Raw genomic sequence first — 21504 nt, 5'->3', positions numbered from 1 at the left:
TACAGGTTAACCCCCAGTTACAGAAAATCTTACCAATAACATCACATCAGTGAAACGAAAAAAGAAATCTCAAACAATAAAATAAAATACAATATATATGATATAATATAGATTGAATTCATCAAGTATAACAAATCAAATCAAAAGCACCAAATACATCCAATCTGAACACACAAAAAAAATATTGATTGAACCAATCATTACAGTTCACCTCGATCAAGTAAAAATTCCAAAAACATCCTACTGACAAAAGCGAAACTATCATAATTTATATCACAACAACCCGATATCTCATTGAACAATGAACACATATGCCTAACAGGTGATTGGACAAGTGAATTCGTCCTAGGAGTACTCAAATAGAACAATTGATTGGATCTAGAATTCAACCTTGGAACCAGAAAATCTACAGATGCCAGAAGATCTGGACAATCAATGTCACCATGCAAAAGGTTGTATAGAAATTTTAGGGACATTAACTTAATGCTGGTATCAGGTGATTTGACCCCGAATCTGCTCAACAAAAGGTTCTGATCGAAGCCTCTCATCGGGTAAACACTATCCTCCCTCCAAACCAAATATTTTAGAAATTTCCGCTGAACTGATTCCAAATGACGACGATAGATGTTATAAATCGGGTGCCAAATGATACAACCAAAAATCATTTTACTTTTAACTAACGAGTTGAATAATTTTAGAAGTGTTGCAGTGTCCGTGAAACAACTGGCATTGCGCACAACGAAACCATAAATTTTAAATGCAGAAGATAAGGCAGGGTTAATATGAGGGACGAAAGTTAAGAGCTGGTCGAATGTAATGCCAAGATCCAGTATCTCGTCAACCCTACTCAAGATAGATGGACCAATAGTGTACTCAAAGTATATATTATTAAACTTCCTAGTATATGTAACAATATTGCACTTGTCGACATTAAGGTTCAATTTGTTCACATCACACCAATCTGAAATGGCATTCAGTACCATCTGTAAAATGATACAATCACTAATTGTCTTTATTTTCCTAAATATTTTCAAATCATCAGCATACATAAGTTTAACAGTAACAATGAGGTCCATCACATCATCAACAAATAGGAGAAAGAGAAGTGGCCCAAATTGGAGCCCTGTGGTACACCAGATACCGCCACAAATTCAAAAGAAGAGTGTCTCTCGAAACGAACAAACTGACGTCTATCGAACAAATAAGATCCAATCAACAGCACCAGGCGGGAAGTTCTCGAATCAGGTGACTCGACAACGTATACGCTTGCGACGTCGTAACGCACAGAATTCACCAATAGCTATTCTGGAGTGGGCGACCCTGTCGTATACGAATATTCTGTGCGTTAAAAGCAGACGTCTAGCAAAGTGTGGTTATAAGTGGGCGATTAGTTCGGTCGAATGGAATTCAAACGTTTCCGCACCGTCAAACATACAAATAATTGTTCTTATTGTGAAAAAGTTGAAAGTGATTTAATCATTTTTGAGGACTCAAGTGTGATAAACGGATTAATATGGCATCTTCGAATTTAATAGCTTTGTTACACAGTGATGTTCTAGAGGAGGCAGAATTTCAATCCGAACGACCACCTCGCATATTTCATAAGCGGGATGATCCATTTTTATTGTCTGACAAACAGTTTATACAGCTGTTTCGATTATCAAAGGATTTGGCGAGGAATCTCATAAATATTGTATCGGAACACATAGTCCAACCTTCGAGATCTTCCGCTCTAGATTCTCAACTGAAGGTAAGATATTCGATAAGGCTTAGTCAAGTAATTTGTACAATATTTTTTTTTTATTTCTAGACGCTTATTGCATTACGTTTTTTTGCCACTGGTAGTTACCAAATGGATGCAGCTTCCAACATATTTTTAGCTGTTAGTCAATCTTCAGTGAGTAGAGCTATCAATGAAGTGGTTGGAGTTCTAAATTTACCACAAGTATTCAATACATGGATTCATTTTCCGATGCAAATTCATCAGTTGAATCAGTTACGTAATCAGTAAGTACCAAAGAAATACTGCAATGACCAAGGTTGATGAATTATTTCACAGGTTCTACCAAAATCATGGATTTCCTGGTGTTGTAGGGTGCATTGATTGCACCCATGTTGCTATATTCCCACCCAAAGTGGACGATGAGGTCTATCCAGAAAGAATTTATGTGAACAGAAAGAGATATCATTCCATAAATGTGCAACTGGTACCTAATATTAAATGCCTGACTTACAAAAAAGATGTACAGTTTAAAAAAATTATTTCTTCAGATATGTGACACAAGATTGAGAATTCTCAACATTAATGCGAAGTTCCCTGGAAGTACCAACGATGCTTACATTTGGCAAAACTCGAACATAAATCAAGCTTTTGTTAATTTGCATAGGAACGGGAATACACAGTTTTATCTCTTAGGTATGTAGATGTTTAATTTGAATTCTAAATGAAGTAACCATGTCTGTTCTAGGAGACTCTGGATATCCTCTTAGGCCATGGCTTCTGACACCTCTCGAAGATGATCCTTTACCAGGAAGCGCTGAAGAGAGATACAACCAAAAATATAGGAGCACTAGGAGCATCATAGAAAGATGTAACGGTCTGTTGAAAATGAGATTTCGATGTTTACTGAAGCATCGGGTTCTACATTATGAACCAAGAGTAGCTTCAAAAATCATAAACGCTTGTGCTGTGTTGCACAATATGTGTATAGAAAGTAATATTCCAGAGCCAGAGTTAGAAGATTCCGATGAAGATATTGATTTTGGGTTGAGTATCGGTGGGACTCAAAATATCACTTCGAATAGTAGGGTGAATCCTGATTTAGAAACAGGCCGTCGACTGCAACAGCAACTAATTAGAAATTATTTCAGAGTCAATAATTGATAGGCAGTGTTATTATAAAATTTTATAGTGGAAAAAGAAATAAAAAAACTTTATTTTTAAATGTTATTTTTTTTATTTGAGATGTTTCTCAACAGAGGCAGCAATTTTTTCGATGCTAGCTCCCAGTTGTTCGATGCTGGTTCCCATTTTTGCCATGTCTGCTGACATCTGTTCCATGGCAGTAGTCTGTCGTTCCATTATACTTGTCTGCCGTTCCATGATTTCAACAGTTTTCTCATAGAACCACTGCTGCATTTTGGCTTGGTCTTGGCCAATCTGTATTAAGTTTTTGGTGGCCTCCACACTAGCTCTCAAATTTTTTCTCTCCCTCCTGGTTTTTCTGGTAATTGAAAAATATGAAAATAAATGAAATAATAATTGATCAATTTTATTATATAATCAGCACAATTGTTTTGAAAGTATGAATACCTGAGTCAAAACTGCTACTGTCTTCCGTCTCCACACTAATAGTTGTTTCACTATTAATGCCGCAATCCCCAGGTGAAATTGTGGGCACATCAGGGTCGACTGAAATCTGTATGATTTGAAATGAATATAATGCTAACACACACCAAATAGATTAAGATTCATAAAATACTGTTACAATTTGTATACACAATGTTCAAATATACTTACATTTACCACCTCTGACTCTAACGTATCCTGATGGCCTGCAATGGAAGTGGGGCACATCAATTCCACAATTTTCTCCTCCGTTACAGTGAGACATTCTTTGAAAGCTTCACCGCCTCCTGTGCCCTCTCTGTGAGCCTTTATAGCAGCACTTTTCGATTTTGTTTTCGTGCGCAAATCATGCCATGTCTAGAATAGTGTGAATATGTAAATTAATAATTTCTTTTATACACATATGAATCTCTGATCTACAAATAAATATCTATATGTGAAACATTGTGTTTCTCTTCTCACCTTCCTCCATTGGCGCCAATCTTTTTCAGCACCACCAGGAATTGCATTCAGTATTATCGCCAGTTCCTTCCAGCAATTTTGAGCTTTTTTATAGGTGAAATCTTGAGTGAATTTGCCACTCTTTAATTGCTCATTTTGTGTGATATAATCGATAAGAGCCGCTTTCTGCTGCTCGCTTATTTTACCTGTGCGTAATGGAGTCGTCATTTTAAAATCAAAAATCGTACTTGTTCACCTTTCACTACACAGTACACAAATAATTCTAACTATTCTCACCTTAGAATGTTATATTCAAAAATTCTCAGAAATACACGTGACGAGAAGTAATTAAAATGATTGTGCTCTTATTCTTCCCAAACCAAAGTTTTCTTAGCTTAAACTGAACCATTTTTAATTCAAAATATAACCTGAGCGACATGCGCAGCTTCATTCAATTCAGAACAACCCACAATTTTGCGATGTTGCCAAAATGTATCGTGCGAGTCGCCCATTTCCGTAACGTATACGTTGCCGATGGTTTCGAGAATAGATCCAATGGGTTCTATGCGCCATCATCCATGCGCCGCGGCTCGTATACTTTACGCAGCGCATGGACTCGAGAATCGAACCCCTGGTCGTCTGAAAAGATCCATTTGTTTTTTAACTTTCCCAACAATATCCTATGATTTATTCGATCGAATGCCTTCGTAAAATCTGTGTATATGACATCTAATTGTGTGGCATCATCTTAACTTTTCAGTACAAATTCCGAAAAGGTAACGAGATTAGACATGCAAGATCTCCGAGACATAAAACCATGCTGTTCAATCCGAACTCTATTTTTAACATTAGGATATATGGAATTGAACAGAATTATCTCAAGCAGCTTGGAGAAATTAGAAAGAATAGAAATCGGTCTATAATTGCTGACAAGTGCTGGATCAATATAGGTACAATCTTGGCAATCTTCCAAACTTTCAGATATATCTTTGTCTTAATCACTAGATTAAAAATATGGCACAATGGGTCGGCGAGCACACGAATGCAGTCTTTCACTACAAAACTCGGGATTTCGCCAGGATCACCTGTATACTTTTCACTCAGTTTCTTGGTCGCAAAAAGAATGTCCTGCACACTAACAGAGTCGACATGAATCAAATTCTGATCAACACACTCGTTGTCACCATCGAAAAGTACATCAGATGTCTCATCATACACACTACCAAAATATACAGCTAGGGCATCAACTATGTCTTTCGGTCTGTCATGCCGCATTCCATCCTTGTCAAACATAACACCAGGTAAACGAGAGCTAGAGCTCTTCTTCCGAAGGAATGACCAGAATTCCGATGGATTAGTGGCTAAATCCATCTCTGAGCTACGAACAAAATCACCATAAGCTTGCTTTATCTTGGTTTTAACAATACTGCGCATTGTCTTTAATTCATTCCAATTTTCAGCGCTTGGTATTCTTTTGTATTTCTTGAAAGCTTTTTCCTTAAGGTATATGTAGTTGATGAGTTCAGTTGTGTACCATACTGGAAAACGTCTTTTCCTTTCTAGTTTATAAGGAACGGACTGCCTAAATATATTGTCCAAGATCTCATAGAATTTAGAGCATGACAATTCCGGATCATCTTCTACTTCAGTTACCGAGGTCCAGTTCGCATTCGACATTAAATCGTACATAAGAGAAAAATTAGCTTCTCTGAAATTAAATGTTCTTGATGTACCAGAGTCAGTACCAAAATTCCTAACTCTCGCCAGTGATACCCTCGGTATAAAATGCAATGGTGGGTGATACTCATCAACGGGAACAAGTGGGCACTCATCCTTCAACACATTACAACAAATATTACTGAAAACAAAGTCAAGTAATCTATTATGTTTGTTTAGTACATTATTATACAAGGTCTTTCACGAGGAACCTCACCCATATTTATACGGGAAACTACTGAACGTATTTTCATGAAATTCAGCACTTATAAGTATTTCACGATGCTGATGAAATCTAAAATATTTTCAAGGCATGAGCACCTCCGGTTTTTCCGGAAATAACGTCAACTTCCGTTTTTCAAATTAGAACACCATTTTTTTATTGCAGAAATAGATTCCTTAAAAAATTTCAAGTTATTTTGATGTAGCATTTATCAGTTTTGGTTGGAAAATTCGAAAAAAAAATCGAAAATAGAGCTCCGCTGAAACAAGAATAACTTCGAGGTTTTTGGATGGAAAATTTTCATTTTTGGAATTTTTCAAGATGTAAGATTGATGTATCCACTTTAAAATCGAAATCGCGATTCATGATAAAGGCGGTGAAATAATCGCTTTCAAAGTTAGGGATGACAAATTCGTGAAAAATCAATTTTTTCAAATTAGAACCCCATTTTTTTATGGCAGATATTGAATCTACGTTAAAAAATAATGTGAGTGTATGAGTTATTCACAAAAAACTGTTTTTCGTCTTGAATTTTCAGCTATTTCTTTTCCCTTCACGCCAAAAAGATGAAATTTTCAGGAACTGTTATTTGAACCATGCTGTAGATTTTTCACCCCTTCTTGAAACCGACTTCAAGTTACTATTAGGAGAACCATGGCCAACTCTCGCAGTTATAACAAGAGAAGATGCTCAAAGTTTTGACCGTTAATTTCTAGACATTTATTTATACGTCTCAGGAATGCTTCGTGCGTTGCTCTTCTTATTTCATCGGAAGGAAGAGATCTGCAAAAGTGTTTAAAAACCAAATTGAGTTTCAAAACTATGAATCTAAAAATCTAAACAAACCTGAACGCATTTCTGACTCGTTCTATGCTAGTCTTTTTTATCAGTCAGGGGAGTTGAGTAGACAATATTTTTTATCCTTCCCCAAACATAATAGTCTAAAGGAGTTAAATCGGGAGAACGTGGTGGCCAAAGATGTGGACCATTGTTCGCCAACCATCGATCTTCAAATAGCCTGTAGAGGATATTTGACACATTGAGTGAATTGTGTTGATACCGTAAGTCATTATGGTTCTGTACTAGCGGCTCAATTATTTGAGTCAATATGTCAGAATATCTATCTCCTAAGAGAGAACATTCTTCAAATAATGCAAACATGTGTAGTGTCTATCTTACCAGTTAAAGTCCCATCATAAATGTGAACATCGAGAATTGCATTATTTTTTATGGTGCAAAAAACATTGAAACTCCAGGTCTCTTGAAAGTTCCATTGTCTGAAGTGGTGGTTGTTCTCTTCATCCCAATAATGACTGTTATGCATATTGAAAGAACCATTCTTTGTGAATTTAGATTCATCTGTCCAAATTATACAGTCCAAAAAGTTTTCATTCTCTTGAAATCGAATCATCATAGCTTCGCAAAACTCTGTTCTCCTGACGAAATCAGTTTCCTTCAAATGCTGTACCCTATTGAATTCATATGGGTGCATTTTATGTTTTTTTTTATATTCTCCAAACACTCGATTGAGATAATCCCAGATCAATCTCGGCATCTTTGAGAGAATTTTGAGGATTCACACGAAAATATGCAAGAACTGTAATTTCGTTGTTCTCATCTTCTACTACACTTTTTTCTCTGTGTATAGTTTTCTTAACGAAAGATCCGACATTTCTCAAGTTTGTCATGGTTCTGTTAATGGTATCTCTCGTTGGTCTGGGTCGGTCAAGAAACCTCTCAATGAACAGTCGAATCGTTCTATCTACAACTTCATTACATTCTCCATGAAGTAGATTGAGATTTAAATAATCTTCTTTGGTAAAATTGGGCATAGTGATCGATTTTATAACTTAATACGAACTATCACCAAATTAATAGTAAACACAAAATGCTACTGAATAAAGAGGAATTTGGCAGATGTAATTAATGATATCTATCATTGAAAAAAAGAATGTAAAACAAGGTTAGTTTTTGCATATGGTTCATAAGGAATTATTTATTTATCACTGGAGAGAAAACCAATGGCCGATTAGTTGAAATAAAGAGGTTTCCGATACAAATTCGAATCAAAATTCGCCATCTATTTAGGAACAACCTGTAACTTTTTCCTCTTGCATATTAGGGTAGTAAAATCTAAAACATGGTTTAAGTAACAGATCCTGAAAATTTCATCTTTTTGGCGTGAAGGGAAAAGAAATAGCTGAAAATTCAAGACGAAAAACAGTTTTTTTGTAAATAACTCAGAAAATATCCACTTTAGGGCAAGGGTGTGATGCATACACTCACATCATTTTTTAACGTAGATTCAATATCTGCCATAAAAAAATTGGGTTCTAATTTGAAAAAATTGATTTTTCACGATTTTGTCATCCCTAACTTTGAAAGCGATTTTTTCACCCCCTGTATCATGAATCGCGATTTCGATTTTTAAAGTGGATACATCAATCTTACATCTTGAAAAATCCCAAAAATGAAAATTTTCCATCCAAAAACCTCGAAGTTATTCTTGTTTCAGCGGAGCTCTATCTTCGATTATTTTTTCGAATTTTCCCGCTCAGAGAGAATTTTCCAACCAAAACTGAAAAATGTTACATCAAAATAACTCGAAATTTTCTAAGAAATCTATTTCTGCCATAAAAAAATGGTGTTCTAATTTGAAAAACGGACGTTGACGTCATTTCCGGAAAAACCGCAGGTGCTCATGCCTTGAAAATATTTTAGATTTCATCAGCATCGTGAAATACTTATAAGTGCTGAATTTCATGAAAATACGTTCAGTAGTTTCCCGTATAAATATGGGTGAGGTTCCTCGTGAAAGACCCTGTATTGTTCAAGTCCCAACATCTCCGAGAATAAGTTCGAATCAAAGCATCTGTCATCAGATGTTGGACAAGAAACATACAGGGGCGATTTAAAATCACCAGCAATCACAATTTGCTTGTTCAAACTGTTACTGTTAGTCGACAAAGACTCCAGGAACATATTATATGTTTCATCGTCAATGCTGGGAGGTATATACACAACCAGAAACAACATAGGCACAGACCGGGACCTTATCTTACATCCTATCACGTCTATAGATGGAAATGAATCATTTAACATTGACAGATCAACAGGTTCTGCATTCAGTCCTTTACGAGAAGCGATGAGTACACCTTCTCCCCTGGTACAATTCATGGCACCTAAATTACGATTTTTTCTGAACACGACGAAGTGATCAGGAAAGAGTTCCGAATCAAACACCCCATCCCGAAGCCAAGTTTCAGTTAAACATACTAAATCATAATGACATTCCGATACAGAACAAAAAAAATCCTCTGTTTTTGTGTTGAGTCCTCGAACATTCTGGTAGTAACAAGACAAATCATTGCTGCAACCGGGGCCACCTAGTTTAAATATTTTATAGTGGAAATACCCCCGACAAACTTCAGTTGGACATCTTTACCTTCTGACTTTAATCGGCCCACCTCAGTCTTGATTTTATCATAGTAATTTCGCTGTCTTAATGTCTTATCCGATGATAAGGATAATCGAGAATACAATTCATGATTCTTTAATTTTTTGGACCTCAAAAGCATGTTGCGTACATCGATCGCATTCCTCAAGGTGATCTTAAGTGGACGAGGTTTAGTCGAACCACTGTTGAATTTGTCAAGGCGCTGCACAGTAATATCATCTCCAGAAAAATCCTCGCTGATGCATCTCAACACCTGAATTACATTATGCATTTCCAATTTCACTCTATCATTCCTGGGTGTATCCGATGACAGTTCAGGTTGACCATAAAGAATTAAATTATTCTTTCTTGACTGACGGTTCTCCAACTCCGACACAATCTCCTCAAATGCTTGATCACTCAACTTCTGACTGTCTCCCATCTGCAATGACTGTACAGAAGCTTTGAGTTCTTTTATTTCACTCTGCAGCGAAACAATCACGGATTTCAGAGATGCAATGTCATTACCAAGATCTTCGCATTTACTGCAGCTCCACGTGATAGATTTCTTAGAGTTTATGATCCGAACCTCCGAGCTACTTAGTCCTACACACGCATTTCCGTAGTTGTTGTGGCACACAGAACATGTCAACATCAAATGATTTTCAAAAATTTTTTGACAACAACTACACGATTTCTTATTCATTCTGTCCAGGTGATGAAACTATGTGAAAGGAGAATACAGAAAAGACAATCTTCACTTTCTTGGACCCGTAAGAAAGACTTGTTACAGAGAAGGAAGGCCACGGAGTCAGAGGATGTCCGGAGAGGGCGGAATTGACAAGGAAAAGATCGCAACTATTTAGAAGGACAATCCAACGTAGGTACCACGTCAGTGTTGAGCGGGTACTAAAAATTGATCACCGTGCGAGAGTGTATATCGAACGGGAAAACCGGCGGTTCACCAAGGAATCCCCAGGCGTAAGAACAACGATGAAATCTGCTTCATACGACAAGAAAAAAGATCGGGAAAACAAACTTCAAAATTCACTATTGACGTAAACGTGTGTCACCCGATCGATGCTACAAACGAAAAAAAAAATATTAATAAATACACATTTAACGACATTGACACACGTCAACTGAAGATAGATGACTGACAATTATTGATCGTGTTCAAAAACATTCTACACATCTTTTTATACCTACTTATTATATCTACAGTGTGAACAATCGTCAAATAACATTTTCAATGCGCAACTTAATCCTTCAGTACATATCTCACACAATCAAAGAGTCAAATAATTTTGGACATACACATATAAAGAGAAGGAAAATTAAATTCGGTGGTCAATAAATTGGGTAAAATGGTGACAAGTGTTAACTATTGCAGGGGGCTCAACAACAGTGTTCTTACCTTTTGTTCTTATATTTGTTTATAGGATGTTGTAAATTCTACTTAAATTTTGGGTATCAGTTCTTTTATTAATAGTATCATTGGCTTTTATATGTATCATTTCACTGATGGTACGTTTTCTGTAATTAGTTTCAGAATCTTCGATGGTGACATCTCTGAAATTGAATATATGAACGGTATTGATGTGATGTTCGACTAAAGCCGTTTTATTGTCGTCATCTTTCGACGAATGTGTGTTGCAACTGTATATATGCTGTTTAATTCTATTAGAAAGAAGCTGTTTGGTTTGACCTATATATGAACTATTGCAACCTGAACATGGTATCTTATATATAACGTTGGATTGTTTTTCTATAAGGATTGGATCTTTAAGTTTAGTATAGAAATTGTTCAGAGTGTTTTTGTTATAGCAGGCTAAGATGCAATTATGTTTCTTTGTTATGGTATTAATTCTTTCCGTGAGACCTCTTAAGTATGAAAAACTGCAATAAACTTTACTAGATTCTTCATTTATCACTCGTACTAATCGTGGACTTGGGGCGAGATTGCAGGTGTTGGTTGATCAACCTTCTAATTAAACTAGCAGGATAGTTATTAAGCGTCAATATAGAAGTGATCTTGTTGTGAATTTCCTGGTGGAATATAGGGTCACTTAGTATGAAAGACCTATATATTAAATTTTTAGCTGTTCCTATCCTTCGGTTGAGAGAATGTTGAGAATGGTTATTAATGACCATATTCGAACTTGTAGGTTTAGTATACCATTTTGTAATCAATGATCCATTTTGCTGTTTTGTAATAATTAAGTCCAGAAATGGAATACTTTTATTTACTGATTTTTCAATTGTGAATTGCAGGCTTTTATCATAGCTATTGAATGCTTGTAATACAAACTCAGTTTTGTCTTTCGGAACTGCCATAATAGTGTCATCAACGTACAGTTTTAGCAACGGAATTCTGAAAGGAAATTCATTCACCGTCTTATTAATCAAAGTGAACATTGCTAAATTCACCAGAATTGGACTTGCTGGGTTACCCATCGCTGTGCCATCGAGTTGTATATTACATTCACCATTGAATGTAAAATAACTCGACTCAAAAAGATGAGTGATTAAACCAAGTATCACTGTATAATATATGTTTGGATGAAACTCCAGTTTTCTTTGATGATCTGGATAATTAAATCAACGGGTACACTCGTGAACAGAGATACTACATCAAGCGATATTAGTACGTAATTATCAGGCAACCTTATATCCCTAAGTTCTCCAACAAGCTCATAAGAATTTTGAATATTGTAGTGATATGTACTGATGACAGGTTCAAAAATTTTGTTGATCAATTTAGCCACTTTGTAGGTAGGTGAATTTATACATGATACTATCGGTCTGAAAGCCATATTTTCCTTATGAGTTTTACACAAGGCATAAAGTCTTGGGGGGACGGAGTTATGAATTTTGTAATATTTACCCTGTGTTTCAGACATGTTTCCGGACGTCATGAGTTGATCTATTAGTTTATTTGATTTTATTTTTATTGAATTCGTAGGGTCTTTCTTAATCATTTTGTGAGTTGATGTTTTACTCAACAATTTATTGACTTCATGTATGTAAGTATCTTTTTTTATTATTGTTGTTGAACCACCTTTATCGGATCGACTTATCATAATGTGTGGGTTATCTCGTAAAAACTTTTTCAGCTCAATGCAAAACTGGTTAATTTTCGGCAACTTAGTATTATGGTTAGTTTTGTTAAGATATTTGCTAATTTCACCTACAAGTTCTTGACGTAAATTATCCTTCATCTCATCATTTCCCGTAGTTGATTGGACAATGATCTCGGTATCTTTAATTAGAGATGGTATCATCGAGAACTTGTTGGGCGGATCAGTACTGAACTTCGGTGACAAACTTAACACTAATTGCACATTTTCTGGAATCTGAACATCTGTATAATTGTAAATACAATCAGGTCTATTTGTTATTTCATCTTTTTCAAATTTTGTTGTTAGGCTCTTTATTTCATTTTGGTTATTAATTTTAATTTTATTGAATACAATCTCGAATTTTTATTAACAAAGACAAGAATATTATTCATCAGGTTTGAAGGGAGGGAGTTAATTAGGTCATTTTCCAATTTCACAATAGTGTTAGTGGTATCTCTAACCTTCCATTCCGTGATTCTCATTTCCATCCTGAGTAAGGAACGTTTTAAGTTAGTTAAGATGTTCTCCACTTTGTTAATATAGGGATGTTTTTCCCATAGATTAATAAAATAGGAGATAGAGCATCTCGACAAAACGCGTTCACAAAATACTGCCATAAATATGAATTTGGATATCTTGGGTGGGGGAACTGGACAGGGGCGGATTCAGAACTAGTCACACTATGAATATTTCAGGTAGTCGGCAATAATTTTATATCGAATGGAAATATGTTTCAATGCAAAGATTTCGAGTATTTTTCTTATGACAACTAATCAAAGGGATGTAGAACTAATATGTAATACCAAAACACCTCATGTAAAAAAGAATTTATTTTGAATACAATGTTACCATAGTCAATATGACCCTAACCTACATACAGATTATTTGTAATTTCATTCACTAAGTATAAACTGAAAACCAAAAATTACTTTCATGAAAAAAATTCCCTTTAGAATGGTTAATTCTCAAATCAATAGAAGTGGAAGCGGCTGTAGTTTATGGAATTTGTATAATGAGAATCTAAAAGAGTTTGTTCATTGGAGAAATCCTCAAGTCTTCCGTACAGATTTTGCGGAATGAAACAATTATGTAATACTGTAAACATGAACCAATGATTGTGAAATAGGAAATGATTTCTTATTGTATACAGTAACTCATAAAAGAATCCCTCAATTCTAGATGAAGCATCAATATTTTCTTTTACGGGCAGTTTTAAATTGAATTAAGTTATATTGCATATAAACTAAAGAGCAGTGTTTTTCGGCAACTCAAATACCTGGTTCAACAACCTGCTTCCCCCTTCAAATTTTTATACCACCTCGAAAGTGCTTTTTGGTGTTGAAGTGCATAATAATCAAGAGTAATTTTACGAAACTGTTAGCTCTAACTCAATAATAATGTAACTTTTAAGCAAATTGTTCGAGGCCATTGCCAAATTTATGTATTTTATGCATGCAGCTGTCTTCGAAGAAATTTTTCATTAGGTATTTGCCTCAGCTTTCCAAGCTTTCATCTTGAATTTTTCTTTCCAATGAATTGGGAACTGCTTGTTGGGCAGCAACTTTTTTCTTGAAGTACTGACGACTCACTCGTAATCTTAAATCGGTGGTCTGACGTCAATTAGCTGTTTTTTAATTTCTGTTCTCCGCTTGTCTCCTGCAACAATTTTTCAACTGAAGTTTTACTTCGAAATATCATGTATCCTGATAACAGATATTTTCATTTAATAACTCATAAAAATAATGGTAATATCCGAGCTCTAATTGAATGGTCATTATTGTTATCATAATTACAGTAGTAGCATAATTTTTACATTGAAATACATTTTAGAAATAAAGGAAACTTTTTTGATTTCCACAAAATGTTCCAAACATGACCTCAGCTCATTTTTATGGATTTTCATTCCTAAGACGAGTTCTATTTGCCACAGCAGTTTGTAAGGAATTTTGTATGCCTCCCTGGGTAGGAATGTACCTCACTTGTTTTATCCTTGAACTACAAGAAGCTTTCATTTCTGCAAATCCTGAACTGGCATTCGCGTTCCTTGATATTGTTCCCATTTTCCTCAAAAACTCCAGTACTGATAACAGGTTTGGCACAGTATTGGCTATAATTACAACATTATTGAAGCAATTAATCGTTCTACTGTTCATCTCGAAACCAGGAAGAATGTTTATACAAAAAAGCATGATATAATAAGAAAAAGAGAATCTACTATAAATTTCAATTTCAGAAGTAGTCAGAAATCACTTGCAAGATTCCAAAGAAAGTGATTATCAGACAATAAAACGAGCTGAATAAGTGGTAAACTACCTATCTTACCTCACTCGGGATGGCATCTTTTTTCAAATTTACGGTAAAAGTCGATTACTCTCAACTCTCATTATACTAAAATCTGGAGGATGAATTACAAGAGAAGTGTAAATTGTTTTCTAGACCCAGTGCAACTCTCCACTGCCGTCATCTGGTTTCATTTCTGGGAAATCTAAAATTGAAATCGATTATTTGATTGTATAAACTCAACATTTCAATCCCATCATCAGATGGGATTCAAACATAATTCGACCCTGGCGTCCCCTAACTCCTTCCCCTGATTACATAAAGTCGTGAACTCAAACAAGAATAAAATATCAAAAACTTACCAGAATAAATAAATCGCTTTCCTCTTTCGTGTATAAATTGCACTTTTATTTCAAACACACGCTTTTACGGCACATCGCTGCTTATTTTCCAAAATATTACGACGTCAATGATTGAAATAATATTTTGACAATTACAAATACACACGCCGTCTTAGAAATTTTAGAAGCGATCTGGAGGGGAATACAAGCGAAAATTCATTTCATTGGTGGTTGCATGCAGTGGGAATAATTTGAAAAATGAACAGTCTGGGAAAATAGCTTATGATCCATCTATTTAATCTATGGTTTTTCCGATATTAAATTGGTGATATTCTCCAAACTATGAACTATGTGGTTTGGAAAAACTTGAAGAGATTTACACTGTAGGAGGAAGACTCTTCTATTCCTCATATTTGCAAGTTTGTTTCTGTATTTCAACAGTTGACTTAGGTTCGCATGAGCTGCATGGCCAAACTGCCTACCGATGTACCTTAGAAGAGCCCGAGAATTCCAATTAGTGGGATGATTCATGTCCATTATTGATAATATTGAATTTGAGAATTCGTGACTATATTGGACTATGTATACTGGTAAAAGGGGGAATTAAGCCCAGTTGAATTTTGTCGACGACGTTTCGGACATTTATTGTTTGATCACATACAAAACAATTGGGTTGTCCTTAATCATGACTAGAAAGCAGCAGATGTTAAAATAAAATCTTACTTATGGATACAAACATAAATACCTAATTCATTCGAATTATTTGAAATTTAAACCATACATATGATCGTCAACCCGTTTCGATCATCAACAAAACTTGCTGTAGTTATGATGAAAATTTAAAAACACTAAAAATATCTTTCCTCTGTAACATCCAAAACATATTAATAACTACACATTTCACGACATTGACACACGTCAACTGAAGATAGATGACTGACAATTATTGATCGTGTTCAAAAACATTTTACACATCTAATTATACCTACTTATTATATTTACAGTGTGAACAATCGTCAAATAATATTTTCAATGTGCAACTTAATCCTACAGTACATATCTCACACAATCAAAGAGTCAAATAATTAACAATTAAAGTCGGTGGTCAATAAATTGGGTAAAATGGTGACAAGTGTTAATTATTGCAGGAGGCTCAACAACAGTGTTCTTACCTTTTGTTCTTATATTTGTTTATAAGGATGTTGTATATTCTACTTAAATTTTGGGTATCAGTTCTTTTATTAATAGTATCATTGGCTTTTATATGTATCATTTCACTGATGGTACGTTTTCTGTAATTAGTTTCAGAATCTTCGATGGTGACATCTTTGAAATTGAATATATGAACGGTATTGATGTGATGTTCGACTAAAGCCGTTTTATTGTCGTCATCTTTCGACGAATGTGTGTTGCAAATGTATATATGCTGTTTAATTCTATTAGAGAGAAGCTGTTTGGTTTGACCTATATATGAACTATTGCAACCTGAACATGGTATCTTATATATAACGTTGGATTGTTTTTCTATAAGGATTGGATCTTTAAGTTTAGTATAGAAGTTGTTCAGAGTGTTTTGTCATAGCAGGCTAAGATGCAATTATGTTTCTTTGTTATGGTATTAATTCTTTCCGTGAGACCTCTTAAGTATGGAAAACTGCAATAAACTTTACTAGATTCTTCATTATCATTCGAACTAATCGTGGACTTGGGGCGAGATTGCAGGTGTTGGTTGATCAACCTTCTAATTAAACTAGCAGGATAGTTATTAAGCCTCAATATAGAAGTGATCTTGTTGTGAATTTCTTGGTGGAATATATGGTCACTTAGTGTGAAAGACCTTTATATTAAATTCTCAGCTGTTCCTATCCTTTGGTTGAGAAAATGTTGATAATGGTAATTAATGACCCTATTCGAACTTGTAGGTTTAGTATACCATTTTGTAATCAATGATCCATCTTGCTGTTTTGTAATAATTGAGTCCAGAAATGGAAATTTTGTATGTCATCAAACAATAATTGTCCGAAACGTCGACAAAATTCAACTGGGCTCAATTCCCCCTTTTACTAGTATACATAGTCCAATATAGCCACGCATTCTCAAATTCAATATTATCAAGAATGGACATGAATCATCCCACTAATTGGAATTCTCGGGCTCTTCTAAGGTACATCGGTAGGCAGTTTGGCCATGCAGCTCATGCGAACCTAAGTCAACTGTTGAAATACAGAAACAAACTTGCAAATATGAGGAATAGAAGAATCTTCCTCCTACAGTGTAAATCTCTTCAAGTTTTTTCAAACCACATAGTTCATAGTTTGGAGAATATCACCAATTTAATATTGGAAAAACACCCCTATGGTAACAAAGTGGAGAACATCTTAACTAACTTAAAACGTTCCTTACTCAGGATGAAAATGAGAATCACGGAATGGAAGGTTGGAGATACCACTAACACTATTGTGAAATTCAACCTGATGAATAATATTCTTGTCTTTGTTAATAAAAAATTCGAGATTGTATTCAATAAAATTGAAATTAATAACCAAAATAAAATAAAGAGCCTAACAACAAAATTTAAAAAAGATGAAATAACAAATAGACCTGATTGTATCTACAATTATACAGATGCTCAGATTCCAGAAAATGTGCGATTAGTGATAAGTTTGTCACCGAAGTTCAGTATTGATCCGCCCAACAAGTTCTCGATGATACCATCTCTAATTAAAGATAACGAGATCATTGTCCAATCAACTACGCGAAATGATAAGATGAAGGATAATTTACGTCAAGAACTTGTAGGTGAAATTAGCAAATATCTTAACAAAACTAACCATAATACTAAGTTGCCGAAAATTAACCAGTTTTGGTTAACAATAATAAAAAAAGATACTTACATATATGAAGTCAATAAATTGTTAAGTGAAACATCAACTCACAAAATGATTAAGAAGGACCCTACGAATTCAATACAAATAAAATCAAATAAACTAATAGATCAACTCATGAGGTCCGGAAACATGTCTGAAACACAGGGTAAATATTACAAAATTCTGTAACGTGGTTACTCGGAGAAACCTAATCTCGAGCGCCAGCTATTCTTTTCAATAGGAAGAATAGCAAACCTACCAGAGTAGCTGCTAGCCGGAGACAGAGCTCGCTGTTATCTAGGGTGGTAGCGACAACGAAGAAGTCAAAATCGGGTGCAGTGAAAAAATTAAAGGTTCAATAAAAATGCGCCAACCAGAACTGACGGAATGAATGCTAAGGACTTGCTATACGGTATCGGTATGTAGTTGTATTTCTCCGGAAATGAAACACAATGAGGGCGGATTTGTTCGAGACTTTTATTCGCTACCCCAAGGGCTATAACGCACCATGACTGACAGAAAAGAAGAGATTTCGGATTCAACACTTATGACGCGGAACGCGGACAGGGGGGTTGACGGGACTTTCCCTTCAGTACCCCAAGGGCTTACGCGCCATGACTGATAGCGAAGGGAAAAGTCAGACTCGCGAAACAGGGTAAAGAACGATAAAATACAACAGAAAGCGATACAGTACAGCAGTGTCAAAGTTAAAGAAGTAACGGCGTAGGTCTAACAAAGAAACTGAACGGTACAGACGGGGACCTTCCTCCTTTGTTTCAAGCACTCGCGGGAACTCAAAGGAAAGAAAAGAAAACTAAAAAAATTAATTCTAAGTAGCACTGATGCAAACACAAAATAAAATTATTCTTCAACGGCGAAAATACGGAAAATTAGCTGAATTAAAAGAACTGAATTTAAAACAGAAGTCATCACGTTGAAAAGCGAAAAATCGAAATACTGAAATACTGAAATACTGAAGTAAAGTCAAAGAGTAAGTCGAAGAACTGAAGTAAAAGTGACCGTCGCGGGGGAAAATTTGCTTTTATAGGCAAATCCCCTCTCACGGTAAAAATCTGAAAATTCCAGAATGGGACAAGAATGAAAAACGTCGTCAGCTCCGGTTTATCGCATATCAACTTCAGAAAAACGCCGAAATCTTCAGCGGCATGTAAGAAAAACATCGTGAAACACAGATATACGGCTTTTTTACATTTACTCTGCTATCGGAATGAACGCACTGAATATTCGAGAATTAAAATATTTTCAAAGACGGAAATTTAAAACGAAAGAAATGTACTAAAATGAATTCCAATTTTCCTCAGAAAACTGGACTTCATTACACCCTCCCTAGTTCGGAAGAAATTAACTTACGATGAAATAGTGAGTTTAATTTCACGACTCTATCTACCCCTAGAAATAGTGACCTTACTTTCGCGCGCGCCACCTATAAGTGCCCATGACCAGTTCACGAGTCAATCAAGTACTTAGTCCTCTCTATGGTTGGAAGTGGTAGTTCCAATGCGCACGCAGAAACGTCAGCGTCAGTCATTTCGGCGCAGGTCTCCGCCATCTTGTCAAAGAATTTTGTGCAGCGTTCCGTGGGTACATGGTGTGGGTGTACAATAGTGGAAAATCTTCTTTCTCCATGTGGAAATCCATCTTCATCGCTGGTCGGAAACGTGCCATGTTTCATCCCTCCGGTGATTACCTAATTTAACTGTGCTTGGCGGATGTTTGAATTCCATCGTGGTTTTGTAGGTTAACCAGGATTCGTGGGAGCTGCAACAGGTGGAAAGCCTCCGACAGTTCACGTGGGGCTCAATGGACCGGTTCACCCCTTTCGACCTGGTTGCACGGACGTTGGGACTCTCGGATCCGGCATGAGACTCGCAGGTGGGTAATTTCTAACAATAAACTCTCCGATCTTCATCGTTCCTCGTGGTCCACCTTTCTTCTTGGAACGGTTTTTCTCTGCTTTCTGTTTTCAGGTAGACGGTGTTTTCTTCAGGTAGACAGTGTTAAATTGACGGTACAATAATTTCGATTCGGTTCAGGACAGAAATTGGTTTGATCTATTGGATTAATAGACGGATATACTCAGTTGTAATGTGAAACAGTATCCTTTATTGGCATTCCTTACATAAATAACAGATTTTTCAGACAATTTTAACAGGTTCGATTCATATTTAATTGCATGCTGCACGGATGAAAATCTGTAGATATAATATTTCGGTCAACGGTGGTGCATGTACGGAATTTGAACGGAATTGTGACGGTGTAATCGGTTATAATTATGTTTAATAACGGGCTTCAGATTCACGAGATTCCTCCTTGCAGGTGGCCTGGGTTTCTTGGACAGGCATGGAGGGCTAACTCCCTACTGGTTGGCATGCGGAACTTGTTTAACTTCTTCCGGGGTGGTTCTATCCGCTGTTTCTTGGAGACAGACTGTCTGGATGTACTGGTTCTGGTTGGTCGAGCAACTACAGTTATTCAGATAAACAGGTGAACGGAAAATAATAATATAATCGGTAACGGAGAAAAAATATATACATATATATATTCGGTAACGGAAAAATAATATATATTCGGTAACAAAAAAAATAACGGATTTCCTCCTTGCAGAGGTTATTCCTATAGAACGGTTAACGGATCATGACAATAATATATTATGCATGAAATGATTTTAAATCTTTAATATGTATATTAGTGATTTTTCTACCCTCTGTATCTTTCAGGTCGTAGACGACAGGTGAAACAACTTTAACAACGGTAAACGGTCCGGAAAACTTCGGAGCCAACTTGGCGGCGAAACTGTCAACGGCCGAGGATAAAGGACGGTCCCGGCGTAGAACTTTATCTCCCACATGGTATCGGATTTCTCTTCGTCGAAGATTGTAGTGGTGAGCCTGTTGCTGGAAGCCACGGTACAGTTTAGTACGAACGAACTCATAAGCTTCCTGGATATGTTTGATCTGTTGAGTACGGTATGTCGTGTCTCTATTTTCTTCTTCTGTACGGTTGGATTCTCCGTTCATTTCATTATTGTGGGGGTTTGTCGAATGACTCGCCCTCGGGACTTCTAGTTCCCTTCCAAAATTCAAAAATGCCGGTGTGAATCCAGTAGACTCCTGTTTAGCGGTGTTGATAGCAAACGTTAACTCTCCTATCTTTTCATCCCAGGTTCGTTGATCGGCTTCACAAAACTGTGCTATCATAGTCTTCAGGGTACGATTAGCTCTTTCCACAGAGTTGCACTGAGGAGTATACGGTGGTGTGGAACGGTGAGCGATGTTCAGCTCTCGGAGACTATTCTTGAATAGCCTACTGTCGAATTGTACTCCATTGTCGGATATTACTAGTTTTGGGCAACCATATTTCAGGATGACTTGTTCGTAGAGGGCCGAATAAACATTTTTGGCGGTGGCTTTCCGCAACGGACGATACTCTACCCACTTTGTGAACCGGTCTTGCATTACCACGATGTAGGAGTTTCCCTTTTTTGACCGTGGCAATGGTCCAACTATGTCCGTGGATACTTCTTTGAACGGCGCATCCGCCATTCGGTGTGGCTGCATCTTACCAGGGGTTTTCTGTTGCGAAACTTTGTACTTTTGGCACGATGTGCAGTTCCTCACGTATTTCGCAATGTCTCTAAACATCCCTGGCCAGTAGTAGTTTCTGGCTATCCGTGCAATCGTCTTGGCAATCCCCATGTTACCTGCTAGT

The 21504-nt window shown here is 36.2% G+C and overlaps 2 protein-coding genes across 4 annotated transcripts in view; both read left to right on the top strand.

Moving 5' to 3' along the window:
* The window catches only part of LOC123315853 (sulfite oxidase, mitochondrial-like), an 857507-nt gene that overhangs the window by 480521 nt on the left and 355482 nt on the right, over window positions 1-21504 (top strand). The window lies entirely within an intron of this gene.
* Window positions 1598-2945, top strand: LOC123315856 (putative nuclease HARBI1). The gene is made up of 5 exons (XM_044901743.1): window positions 1598-1750; window positions 1811-2007; window positions 2060-2207; window positions 2272-2416; window positions 2469-2945. The coding sequence occupies exons 2-5, from the start codon at window positions 1853-1855 to the stop codon at window positions 2882-2884; spliced, it is 864 nt and encodes a 287-aa protein (XP_044757678.1). The 5' UTR covers window positions 1598-1750; window positions 1811-1852; the 3' UTR covers window positions 2885-2945.

Source organism: Coccinella septempunctata, chromosome 6 (assembly GCF_907165205.1).
Source record: "Coccinella septempunctata chromosome 6, icCocSept1.1, whole genome shotgun sequence".
NCBI classification, from domain to species: domain Eukaryota; kingdom Metazoa; phylum Arthropoda; class Insecta; order Coleoptera; family Coccinellidae; genus Coccinella; species Coccinella septempunctata.
This window is presented reverse-complemented; position numbering and strand designations above follow the sequence as displayed.

What these genes read in the sequence shown, in the direction of transcription:
- LOC123315856 (XM_044901743.1), top strand. Translation starts at nt 1,853, where the DNA reads ATGGATGCAGCTTCCAACATATTTTTAGCTGTTAGTCAATCTTCAGTG. An exon ending in TTGAATCAGTTACGTAATCA is followed by an intron (nt 2,008 to 2,059) that starts GTAAGTACCAAA and finishes ATTATTTCACAG; the next exon opens with GTTCTACCAAAATCATGGAT. An exon ending in ATTCCATAAATGTGCAACTG is followed by an intron (nt 2,208 to 2,271) that starts GTACCTAATATT and finishes TTATTTCTTCAG; the next exon opens with ATATGTGACACAAGATTGAG.